We start from the raw sequence: 13,990 nt of genomic DNA, 5'->3' as shown, positions 1-13,990 counted from the left end.
TTAAAGGAAACCATAAAAATACGAAGCAAAGTTTAAGAAAATATTAACCAACAAATAAAATATGTAAAGCCGAGATTTGCCTACGTTTAAGGTATGTTAATATACTTTATTTTTAAAAGTTAAAAAAAAGAGAGAGATAAATAGTAAATTAAATAGTAAAAAGTGAGGGTGAAGATCCCCCTTTTCAATATATATAATAATTAAAAGGGTAAAAATATGATTTGTTGGAAGATAAGGAATGAGACGTTTTGTACATAACTTTTACACTCAAAATGCCAAGAGGGCGGTGTTCCCTGGCATTATGGACCCATAACATCACCCATAATTGGGCACTACGGATGATCTTATAAAACAAATATATCTCTATAAATCAAATAAGATCATACGTAGTCTAAACTAGAAAACCCCAGACATTTTACGCTATGTAGCGCCCATATAACATTTCAAAGTTTTGCAAAAAAATAAGTGTAGTGAGAAAATGCACACACACCCCTCATAATCATTATTTTATCCCACCCCCCCCCCCTCTCACTCTCTCTTTCTCACACAAATTGGGCACTACGGATGATCTTATAAAACAAATATATCTCTATAAATCAAATAAGATCATACGTAGTCTAAACTAGAAAACCCCAGACATTTTACGCTATGTAGCGCCCATATAACATTTCAAAGTTTTGCAAAAAAATAAGTGTAGTGAGAAAATGCACACACACCCCTCATAATCATTATTTTATCCCACCCCCCCCCCCCCTCTCACTCTCTCTTTCTCACACAAAACGTCGGCTATTGCACGTTGTGTACACAACTTGCATACTCAAAATGCCACCCTCGGGGGGGGGGGGGGATGTTCTCCGGTGTTTTAGGCCAAAACGCTAGGGGGAAGGCCCACTACGAATGGTCAAAGGGAAAATTACTAATATAGTCAAAGGTCGAGCCTGCGCTTTTGGATACCAACCAATACTTAGTGGCGTTTGTGTTAACGGCTAAAGAACAGTTTTTTATTTTAAATTATTTTGTAATTAGATTGCCCGAATAACTGGGCTTTTACTCGTTGGACGTTCAAAAAAAGGAAATAAATTATTAACTAACGGTAACTTCTTTTTGAACGATCAACAAATATATGTATATTGTATGAAAGTCAAAGTGACCAACTTTACAAACACCAACACAACAAATCATCATCATCATCATCATCATCATCATCGTACTCAGTATATCCCACCAATAGCAAAGCTATGGTAGGGTCTGAGGAGGGTAAGATGTAGGCAGCCTTACCTCTACCCCAAAGGGATAGAGAGGCTGCTTCCGGTGAGACCCCCGGCTCGATAGTAGTTTTGCATCAAGCCTTGGACATAAGGCACATAACACTCAATCATCGGGACACCGGCTGATCGGTGCATGTACCCTTATCTTTCAGCTATCAACGCCACTACATGATGCCTGATTAACCGTCCGTCACTTTTAACGTTATTTTCACGAGATTAGTAAAATAACGTCAAAATTAGTGCAATTTCACTTTTGCCCACCCGAGGGTTCACACATATATACATCATATGTGATTAACACAACAAATCACCCAACCAATCCATACACTATCAATTTCAACGAGTAAACAACAACTAGATATTAAAACTCGCCAAGTCTTTCACGTTAAATTCCTCCATTTTACTCGGTTTTTAATCCATAAGACTTCATATCTCCCACAACATTTGATTATTAAAAACTAACTATAACTCAAAGACAACTTAATTATTTCAGTTATCAACTCATTTAATTATCAAACTTTAACAATACTCGAAATTAACTCAACCTTCTCACTATCAAAGCCCTCCAACTCCTTCAAAGCCAAATCCCTCCACTTCTGTAATAACTCCATTCCACCCCCTTCACTTTCACCCTTCCCACTTAACACCCCTTGTACTTTCCCCACAAACTCCCCATACCTTTTCAACCTTTCAATCTCCTCCACACTCCCACCACCCAAAATGGCCCCACACGCGGCCCCACAACCGTGCAGCTGTCTATCCTCACCTCCAACCATCCCTTGCACACCAACCGCACGTGTGATCTCAACAATCACACGCAGTACATTTTCAGAAGTACTTGTTGCACCAACTGACCCAGCCAACAACTCAAACCCGAACGGCATAATCCCGTCACCGGTTAACAGCTCGATGTTCGAGCCGAACCGGTGCGGGACTGTTTCGGGAGCGTCCCGGTCGGATAATATGAGGTTGTCGTGGGTGTAAATAACCGCATGCATGAGATGTATTGCTGACGCGGCCACAATTGCGTCCTCCCGCGCGCCCCCGACAAGCTCGCACGCGGCCACGCATAGAGCGGATGCCGAGGTTTTCGGGGGCGCGAATGTTAAGTAATGCATTGGTTCGAAGACGGTTAAGGGTTCGCGGATTGGGATGGATTTTTTTAAGTGGGATTCGATGTCGGAATGGATGGTGTCCCAGTATGAGAGGCTGTGTTGGGTGGTGGTGTTGAGGTGGGCAGATGGTGGGTGGGTGGTGGTTGATGGACGGGTGAGATTTGTTTGGAAGAGTGGGAGGTGGATTCCGGCCATTGTTGGTGGGTGAGGTTGGGTGTGTGAAAGTGGGGGGTATAAATAGGAAGGTGTGGTTATGTGTACGAGGCAAGGTACAAGTCGTTTAAGCATGTCGTCAATATGAGGGTGTGGGATGGATACTAATTTATTCTTGTGATTTTATTGAGGGGGATGAGTAGCGGTTAAACTAGAAGGGAAAAAATGTTTTGTCGTCTTAGTGACATGTTATTACTTTTACTTAAAAACGTGTAATAAATTAGCTACAAATATAATTATTTTTTTTCAAATTATGAGTTAGGTAGTTTGGTTGTCTGGAAAAAGTTGTGGTCCCGTCATCCTTGCGTCAATTAAGATATTTGTATTGGTTTAACTAGTGGAGTTTTAATTAGCTCATTATTAACTAACGTGTTGTGATTTAGCTAGCGTTGACAATGAAGTTTTAATTAGCTCAATAAGGAGATATCGTTGGAGGGCTAAAAGGAGGGATGGGACCGACATGAGTAATGGTGCTGTTGTGGTTTGACAAGGAGTTTGGCATAAACATGGCTTTTGACGTCCTTCTTTACACCTCCACAACAAGTGATCTTATCCTGTAAGCGCTTCATGGGGCTTAAGCCTTTAGCGTCTTATGTTGAAATGGTTTAAAGGCGTTAAAGTGACAAGGTGTTGTGAGACGCAAACCCACTACACCAAGTCTGATAAGAATATGTTTAGTTATTTTGAAATTATATAAAAAAATAATTAAAGGTAAATGGCGTTTTTTTATTTTTTGGTAAATGGGATTATGAAATGTAATGAGAGAAAAATCTAGAAGGGTACTTGACCATATTTTATTATTATTAATATTATTTAAATTATTAAAACCACATTTTACATTTTGAAAAGCAGATGTACACAGAAAAAGGCCAACGAAAATGACTACATGAATCAGCCAACGAAATGGCTACATAAAACGAACATAAGCATGAGGCTATTTTGAATTTGCACTTAATGCTGCTATCCACTTGATCCATACATTTGGCTATAGCAACCTTTGGTCTTTAGGGTGGTTGAATTGACCAAGCGATTTGATTTTTCCATATAATTCATGTGTCATGGTCTTCTAAAAAGTTACGTCATCATGGTTATAAAGCATGTCCAATTCTTTGCTATTGTTTAATATTTCATAGCTTCTAGATGAAAAGGAGTGAAGATATGAGATACAAAGATCGGGAAGAAAGCCCTTATTCAAGTTACGATCATTTCAAATCAACAAAAATAAAGATGATTAACGAGTTGTGAGGTTTACCATTATAGATTAACATTCTAATAGAATGGGAAAACATGGAATATATGCAAGGAGAATAAAACAAATAAGGCAAGTAAAAACTAAAAGAAAAACTCACATGAAAAAAAATTAGATGAGAGAGAAGGAAGAAGTATGACAAAGAAATGAAAGAGTGCTTTCACTAGTTATAAGTCATCTTGTAAAACAAGATTTTTAAGTTTTGATTCACTAAAATTCTTCATTAACTTGATGATTTGTTTAAATGATTTACCCAGTATTCAACATTTATAGAAGTAAAATATACTCTCACCTTTCGAAGAATGTAAAAGGTTGTTTCGGTTACAATTTGAGTTTGGGTTCTTTTGGGAACATCGTCTTAACATATTCGAGTAAAATACTAAAAATCACGTGATACTAATTAGTTGGTTGAAAGGTATACTCATATTCAAATACTTATAGGTAGTGTTCCTTCCGTCATAAGACTAGTTGTTATGGGCTACTGCCCTTGACTATGTTAGTCAAATAAAATGTCAAATTCCAAAACGAGTAGGGCTTGAGGGGTGCCAAGGGGCATGAGCGGCATTGGATTGATGGGCGTGAGGGAAGGAGGGTTTGGGCCAAAATCATTGCTATCCAATCAAATCGGTTTTTCACGGTTTTTATAGATAAAAAAAGCCATAATGTTAAACCGCTATATGTTTTTCATTAAAAAGTTAGTAAAATCATAAGAATTGGAAGACGAAAAAAGTATTGGTGTGGTCATTTACGTAATTTGAAAGCCATATCTAATATCTTCCGTTCTTTATAATTTTATACGAAATGGAATAATATTAAAAAAAAAAAGTAGTAGTATTATTGTTATTGTTGTTACTGTCATCGTTCCTTCCAATCACATCGATGCATTTATAAATAAAAAGAACGTGCAAATATGTCCATTAAACTAAGGGACACATATAAGTTTTCCACGGGAGGAGGTGGTTCAATAATTGGCATTCAATAAATAAAAGCCCTACTAAGTACTAACCCCATTGAACTCAAACCACAATCAATCAAAACGTATTACCTTAATTCTACCCGGTTCAACCTAATTGCACGGTACCGGCCTTGCTCGGCCGATTCTCAAACTTTATTATTTGATATGGAAACGTAGTCTAAATGGTTATAACTAGTTATAAAATATACAATATTGTCATGTTATAACTAAATACACATATAAAATATCTTTTTTTATAAATTATAAATCTATAATATATATAAACGAAGACATAAAAATCATACGTGTCGCGATGTGGTCGCTTCACCCTTTTTTGGAGTCACCAGATCTGCTTGATTTTTAAACGGAGACTTCTCATGCATTTGACCCGAATTCATGGGTGTGGGTCTTACCAAACCCAGATATTCCTTAAACGAGTTATAACATCTCATTAAATTAAAAATTATTCTCACCAAATTATTTATGTAAAAATCATATAAAATAGGATATAATAAAAAATAATATCTTATTTATTTTAAAATATATATATATATACACTAGTTTTATCCCCCGTATTACAGGGTTTGTTTTATATTGTTTGTTCTAATATTTTTTTATTTTTAGAATTTATATTTTTTTTATTGTATGAAAGTTAATAATATACTTATGGTTTGATGATAAATTGTTTTACAAATAAATGAGATGTTATAACCCGGTTTAAAAGCTATATGATTTTGATGAGACCCAAGACCCGTTTATTTTTTTTACTATAAAATTGGTTTTTTAAATAATATTTATGAAAGTTTATAATATACTTATGGTTTGATGAGACCCAAGACCCGTTTATTTCTTTTACTATAAAATTGGTTTTTTAATTTAAATAATATATATATCTTTTAAAAATAAATAAGATATTAATTTTTAGTATATTCTATTTTATAGGATTTTTACATCAATAATTTGGTGAGAATAATTTTAATTTAATGAGATGTTATAACCCGTTTATGTCACACACCAACCTACGGTGGAAATGCCGGGGCGTGGACTGATTGTCACAGCTCACAAGGTTACTATCACGCACAATTATAACTTTAAATTTCTATTTATTTAATTCAAATAACACCATTATTCATTACAAAAGAAATCCAAGTAAACAAAACATCAAATAATTCAAATGAACATTTAAAGTTTCAAAATAAGCTCTTCTATCCTAAGTCCTTAAACAATTCTTCTAAGTCCACACTTCACATCAAACGGTAACCTGCATATGCATGAAAATAATATAGTTTGTCAACACGAGGTTGAGTGAGCAACACACCAGTTCAGTTTACATATATAATAAAATACGTAGCTGCAACGAGTCAAATGAGATTAACAAATCAACCAATGAGCAAATAAAATGAGATGTCGAAAAGCACAAAGCTAAATCGACTAGCGTATGATCATACTATTTTCTGAGATTATGCTGGACCTCTCCGAATGCGGTTCACATTGAGCACATAAACATATAGCAAGTATGGCATGAGATTAGTTAACACATAAGACAAACGATTGCAGTTTTGTGTATAGATAAATGTGAAAATATACTAAGTTACGCATATGTCCCCAAAACAGTTAAAAGAAGTAAAATAGGGGGAATGTGGTACTCACCTCAAAGATGAACGAGGATGACTAAGATGATGAGAATGAGAAAAGAGGATTACGCGCGAACGTTAACGCCTAAGAGAGTAAAGGATGCGTTTAAAATAAAGATCTTGATTACGACATTTATTAAGTGACAACCAAATATTATTATATTAATATTATATTTTGCAAGGGTTTATTATTAAACTATTATTTTTGATTTAAGAAACATAATTCAATAAAGTATTATTTTTAGTTATATAAATAAATGTCTTGATTTATATATATATGTATATACATATTTATCGAAACATTAGTTTTTGAGTATCCTTAATTATATCTATACATATACATGAATATACATATATATATATGTATGAAAAACGAGTTTTAGAAAATATATGTGAACGAGAAACGAATAATAAAAGGTCGTTTTTAGTTAAACACTTTGTTTAATCATTAATATTAATATTATAATTAGTTTCTTGAAAAATAATTATGAAACCTTTAATAAAAGAAGAAAACGGGTTCAGTGTGGATCGAACCCGCGACCCGAGTCCAACACACACACAACCCAACCAATCGCTCTGCGTGTTTAGTTTGATAAAAACTCAGTTCGTTTAAGTTATAAAAGAGATCCGATTTTTGCCCTTTTACCAAGAACCCTAGAATCTGCAATTAACCCAATACGTTTACAATTGATTAAAACAGGTTTAGGGGTACTAATCCCCATGAATTAAATCATACCTTTAATTACGTCTAATGATGAACAGAAGAGGGAGAACAGCGAAGAACAGAGTCGGCCGATAAAACGCGATGAACGGGTAATTACAAGCCAAATGAATTCAATTATTTATAGGGGTTTTGATGGCGATTAAACAAGGAATGATTGTATGAGATTAATTGAAATAATATTGACGATTCAGTGTTCATCAATGATTTAGGGTTGGCGGTTTGATTAAAGAAGGAAAGAACGAGTCAATTGGTGAAATTAACATAATAAATCTGTCGGTGAGGCCGCGCCTAACAAACATAAACGAATTCCTAATTCAAAGATTGATTACAAACGATTTAGACATTCAATTAAGTTGATTTCTTGATTCGGGTCCAAGAAACCTGTTTAGACAAAGGTATAGGTAAAAGGATTAACTAGTAAAGAATATGGGTTATAACATAAGTTACACTCAGGCCCTTGTAGTTTGAATATGGATGAAGAAATGGATAGAACCTTATGCTTTGGGTTAAAAGAGTAAATACATTAAAGATATTTTTATAAAAATAAATTATTAATTAAATACTCATTTTAGTTTGATAATCTCGATATGTTTAATAACCCGAACCTCGAATCGAGTCGGGTAAAAGTACAAGTTTCGAAAACCCGAGTTGTTACAGTTTATGGAATATCTGGGTTTTGTAAGACCTATACCCATTAATTCGGGTCAAATGCATGAGAAGCCTCCATTTAAAAATTAAGCAAATCTGGTGACTCTAAAAAAAGGGGGAGCGACCACATCGCGACACGTAGGATTTTTATGTTTTCGTTTATATATATTATATATATATATATATATATATTATTTAAATTAAAAAACCAATTTGATAGTAAAAGAAATAAACGGGTCTTGGGTCTCATAAAACCATAAGTATATTATTAACTTTCATAAATATTATTTATATTTAAAAAACCAATTTCATAATAAAAAAATAAACGGGTCTTGGGTCTCATCAAAATCATATAACTTTTAAACCGGGTTATAAAATCTCATTTATTTGTGAAACAAATTATATCAAACCATAAGTATATTATTAACTTTCATACAATAAAAAATATAAATTAAAAAAATAAATAAATATTAGAACAAACAATATAAAACAACACCGTAATACGGGGGATAAAAACTAGTTATAAATAAACTAACATATTTCGAATGCAAAACTTAATATATAATAATATTATAATAAATTATATAATGACGGCTTATTATTTATCAACATACTAATAAATTTGAAACTATTACACTTTATATCGCTTGTTGATGACTTGATGCGCATCAATGCTCAATGCATCATATTTCATATAGGCTAAAATCCTAAATACATGTGTTGGACCCGAACATAATTAATTCATTGGGCTTGGCCTAATCTCCTCTAAAAAAATGACAACCCTCTTTGAGGCCTCTTCCTCTTTCATTAGCAACTACCCTCTATGTTGCATACCCGTTTCATAATATTATTGTACAACAATGTACGGATAGTAGTTTTAATCATCAAAGGGTGTTTCCTAAGACTCATAACACTTTCTAACAACTTTCCTTTATGACTACGACGCAATCCAAACTCGCAATTGTAGAGATCTGATGTCGGTTTTCAAGGCCCAATTGTTGGATCGTAGTTGCTACTTCATGGTTCAACAAAACCTAAAATAAGATAGTTGGTAAAAGTTGTGTACGCTTATACTACATGTAAGTACAATGATTTTATCATCTAATCCCAAAGCTGCGTAGGCCTAGATGGTAGAATTTTGTTCTAGGACTATTTCGTAAATTTCATTCTCGTTGTATCTCTTAATATAAGTTTTAAGTTCAATTTTTATTTCACTCATCTCTTAGATTCCAGACACGGAATTGTTGAATTGAAATTCCATTATTGCTAGATATATATGATTTTGTTTGATGGATAATGAGCCAGCCAAAATGATATTTCTATTTTTTCTTTCTTTTTTATTTTTTTTTATCTTTATTAGTAATCAATATGGATGAATATAAATAGCTGACAATTTCAAAATAGTTGTGGATAGACGCAATGTCGATACTACTTAGGTTTAATCAGATACAATTTGAAAGATTTTGTAGGTTCATTGATCATCGTTTGAACCAAAAACTCAATTAAAGTTATAAGTTTCGGTGTGACCGTAACAACCGTTAATACTTATTTTCCAAACTTTACTAAAATAACTAATGTATCATTGAGTATGGAGAGGTAATTTTTATCCTTTTAGCCGTTTGGGGGTAGTAAAATGGACAGGTTTGACGTGTGGGGTAACACCTCACTATGGGTTCACATTATAGAGCAGAGCATGTGGGTCGTATGCGATAGTTTTATCTATATTTTAACTTTTAAAACAGAATGTATTGAATGTGTTATAACTTATAAGCATCGGTAAGATTCAAAATATGCAAAATGGGAATCCAATAAACATCAATAATGTACTTTACACACCTTCAAAATAAATTCATGAAAAGGCAAGTGCTTCTAAAAAAGAGTACATTTTGTTCATTACGGCCTCTCGATTCTTTGTATAGATAGATTTTGTCATTTTACTTAAAGCCAAACCAATGACTTATCAAAATAAATACAGTGACATTCTACTAATTTAAAAAAAAAATAAATATAGAGTAATTACTTGAATGATTAATGTAAAATGTGTTACGTCTTGGAGGATTTGTGACTAATGTTTCTATAATCCATTTGACATTCTTACTTAGGCTTAGATGCACACTATGAACATTTAGAATTTGAAGTCTTATAAGAAATATCATAGAGTCCCAAAAGGCCAAATTGTTTTAAGTACCACGTGTTTGATTATGAGATTTAAATTGATTGCGAATCGGTGGAGAACTAAGAAATAAGTTGTATATTTCTAGGTATTGAGTATCGACATTGAACGACATGAATGGACTGGATTGTTAAATGACAATCAACTGAGAATTGATAATCAACGGCAAACAGCATGGGTGGTTGGTCTCTTCTCATGAGGTTTGTCTGGCTCTGATGGTAAACAAAATATGAAAATTTAGAAGTATTCCTTAGGAGATGTGTGTTGGTTGTTATAAAAATAAAATAAATAAAATTTAATAGAAAATAACCATTTTCTGTCTAAACAAAGTTTTAGTCTCTTTTTCATGAAAATGGTTTTTTTTTAATTAATTAGTTTAACTGAAAAAGTGTGGGTAGTTAAAATTATCAAAGCTTTATCTTGATTACAAATGCTTTTTTCACATGATTGCAGTTGATCATAATAACGACAATCAACTTGAATTATTATGTTAAATATATAAAACTTTTCTAGAAATAAACTTTTTATAGCTTCCTAACTTGATCAATAAACTAAAAGTCGTTTGTAATTTTTTGTATCTAACCTTTAAAATATTATTTGATACTTTGAAAGTTGGAACATTTAGTGTTGGCATGGAACATCTATAGCAAGAGCATGTGCAACCCACGTTTACGTCTAATGCTAACACATAAGCCTCAAAATTCTTGACCCTACAACACAATACATGAAAACACTAAGTGAAAACATGGAGTGAAAACTTGCAAACTGACTTAAATATTCTAGTTGTTATAAATTGTAAGCGCCGAATTACCTGGAGTGAAAACTTGCCTTCTATGAGAAAATTAAAATTTACGAATATTTGGGACGGGTAAAGACTATGTATGATATTAATTATAAAAATTTTATATGGTTTAGATACGGTATTATATTAGGTTATACCCACACAACTTTTTAAATTTGATACGAAACACCCGCAATCGAGTATTTTTTTATTATAATAAAACATATAAAAATTTCGAGCTCTTAAATTTCTATTTTTAAAATAGATTGATATAAACACAATTTTTAAAAGATAAAGAAAACCCATAAATCAAAAGCGATAAACAATTAATTATGGAATGTAAATAAAAAAATATAAATATTTTGATCAAAATGTTTACTTCAATTTTTCATTTATAAACACTAATATGAACCAATAACATGTAGGTTAATCATGTACATAGTAAACATATGAGGCGACTCACAACTCGTACTCTAAGGCTGTGTGTAATGGGCGTGGATTAGGGGCGAGAATGGACGCAAACACCACCCCTGGGGCGATATTTGGGCGATTAGGGGCGGGGGCGGGGATAATTTGTCGTCGGCGAGGTGTTAAAAATAATAATATTATATTATTATTATCGTTTGACAACAGTCAAATAAAAAAAATATTTAATTTAAACAATATATATATATATATATATATATATATATATATATATATAGAGGTGTTAAAAATAATAATATTATATTATTATTATCGTTTGACAACAGTCAAATAAAAAAAATATTTAATTTAAACAATATATATATATATATATATATATATATATATATATATATATATATATATATATATATAAACATCAACCCTTCTTCTCCATTTTATATCCATTTTATAAACAAATCATACCTAAATTCTTACCAAAAATTAGCAAAATGAATCCTAGAAACAACCCGAACCAACCGAACTACCAATTCCCTGGTTTCGGTCAAACGTATGGTTCGCAATCGAGCCAACCGAACCAACCGAACTACCAGTTCTCTGGTTTCGGTCAAACGTATGGTTCGCAATCGAGCCAACTAAACTTACAATGGAACCCGATGAACCCGAACCAACCGAGCTATCCGTATCAATTTTCCGACCCGAACCTAAACATGTACGCCAACTTTCTCAGCCCCCAAAACACAATGCCGTTGGAATTATTTCAAATGAAAGACGACTACGAATCCCTCAAAGCCGAGGGGTTTCACGAGGAAGCCGCATTATTGTTTCAACAACGACGTGAAAAAATGCGCGAATATTACGGATATTAGTTTCTTTTTTTTAGTTATGGTTTTTTTAATTTTTTTCTTTAGTTATGTTTTTTTATATTTTTAGTTATGTATTTTTTTATTTCTTTTTAATTTTAATGCATTTTTATTTAATTATTTAAATAAATTGTTTTTTATTTAATTAGTTTAATTATAAAAAGAAAATAATAAAAAAAGACACCGTGGACCCAACTTGTAGCCCCTACACCATTACACCTCAAAAACAAATTTCCACCCCTTGCTGACTGGGCGTCACATGTCACAATTCGCCCCCCAATTGTAGCCCCTTCACTACACATGACCTAATAAAATGTGTTGTGTGTACTTACAAATGACAATGAACATTTGAAACTCTACCTGCTCGTAACTTAACTACCTACCCTCACACATCAAATCCAATAATCATATGATAGTTGTCCTTGACTTAACTAGTCTCGATTCCATAGTCCCATTAGAGATATGAGATGTTTAAGCGAGATTAGGGAAATAAATAACTCAAATATTCACTCTTCTTTATATTGCATTTTCGTCGTAGTGAAATCATGTGTCGGCTCAATTGTTACTTTGTGACCAATATTTATTACATTCTCATTAATCAATTTAATACTTATAAACGAAAAGCAAATATTTATTGAAGAGGTAGATCCGCCGCAAAGCCCAGTTGGACCCGCAACACACCTTAGAGGTACGTCTGCGCAAAGATCAACTGGTTCCGCAGGACCCACCATGCTCAGAGAGATGAAGACCTTACACGCAGTAAGCCAGCTGTTCCCGCAGGAAAGCCTCCCAGTGGTACAGTACCCCGCCTGTTCCCGCAGCTGCGGATACAAGCCATGAGGGAAGGCTACCCGCACTAACAGTAAAGCTACACGCATAAGGCACTAACTCATACTTCAGTAATGTCACCTGAAGAAGGAATGAGCAAGGCGGAAATATTCCCGCCCAAAAGAGCCAGTCCGTACGCTTCCAGAAGATCTTTTGTACTATACCTACCAGGATATGGACAAATAGACAAGATCTGACTAAAGCGACCCATGAACCAATCACAGGGTGACAGCTCACAGACTATAGTACCAGGAGGAGCACGCTCCAGTACAAAATGTCACTATCAGCCGCTGCCTACCCACCAACTCACATCGTGGCACGAACATAGCCCGTAGTTGGTGGAAAATGAATATTATACAACTGGCCGTACCTGCTTGGAAACCTACCTTCGGCTATAAATACTCCAACACCTTGGAACGGTATCATTATCTTATATCATCTTATCTTCTCCCTAGCTATTTCTCTCAATATACACTTATATTCAGAGCAATCTAGTCTGATTCTCACGTCGGAGGGTGGTCACAAGGAGGAACCCCCCCTTCTCAGTGACGAGCTCACGGTGTCTGTTTTGCAGGTCAAAAAGAATAACCATCTTTGCCGGACCTAACCCTCGTGAGAAACATCTACTTAACCCTAAGATTATCCTTAATCTACCGGGGTCACTTAGTGTTTCTTCATTTATAAATATACTCAAAAGTCGAAACTTATTTTCATTCAAGAAGAAAAAAAAAGTCATCACATATTACATTGAAAAAATGTTCAAAATGACCCATATAGCCAACCAAATTCTTAACTATCTCCCACTTGTACAAATAAATTGTTATTCCAAGAACGTTCATCATCCGCGGTTAATGAAACCAACGTGATCTTGACACGTTTTCTCAAAACAACAAGATCTGTCATCCGACTTGATTTATTTGATCGGACATTTCAAAAAATGATTAATTTTTAAAACAATGGGCCGACATAATAGATCAGGATGACAGATTTTGTTGTTTTGAAAACATGCGTCAAGATCTTGTTAAGCCTATAAACCGTGACAAATTATCATGTTCCAATAGTCCCATTACATTACGTTTGAGTGAAACAAATACATGTGTTGAACCGAAAATA

General features: G+C 33.7%; 1 protein-coding gene across 1 annotated transcript; it reads right to left on the bottom strand.

Annotated features, from left to right (window-relative positions):
- Positions 1–1,698: 1,698 nt before the first annotated feature.
- On the bottom strand, positions 1,699–2,596 carry LOC143550289 (heterodimeric geranylgeranyl pyrophosphate synthase small subunit 2, chloroplastic-like). Its single transcript, XM_077040964.1, has one exon. It carries the CDS (start codon positions 2,576–2,578, stop codon positions 1,781–1,783), a length of 798 nt encoding a protein of 265 aa, XP_076897079.1. The 5' UTR covers positions 2,579–2,596; the 3' UTR covers positions 1,699–1,780.
- Between the last annotated feature and the right edge of the window lie 11,394 nt (positions 2,597–13,990).

The sequence above is a fragment of the Bidens hawaiensis genome, unplaced genomic scaffold, assembly GCF_021521415.1.
Source record: "Bidens hawaiensis isolate Kalapana, Puna unplaced genomic scaffold, B.hawaiensis_p1.1 tig00015993_1, whole genome shotgun sequence".
In the NCBI taxonomy this organism is placed as follows: domain Eukaryota; kingdom Viridiplantae; phylum Streptophyta; class Magnoliopsida; order Asterales; family Asteraceae; genus Bidens; species Bidens hawaiensis.
Note: the sequence above shows the minus strand (reverse complement) of the source record. Positions and strands in the feature narration are given on the sequence as shown.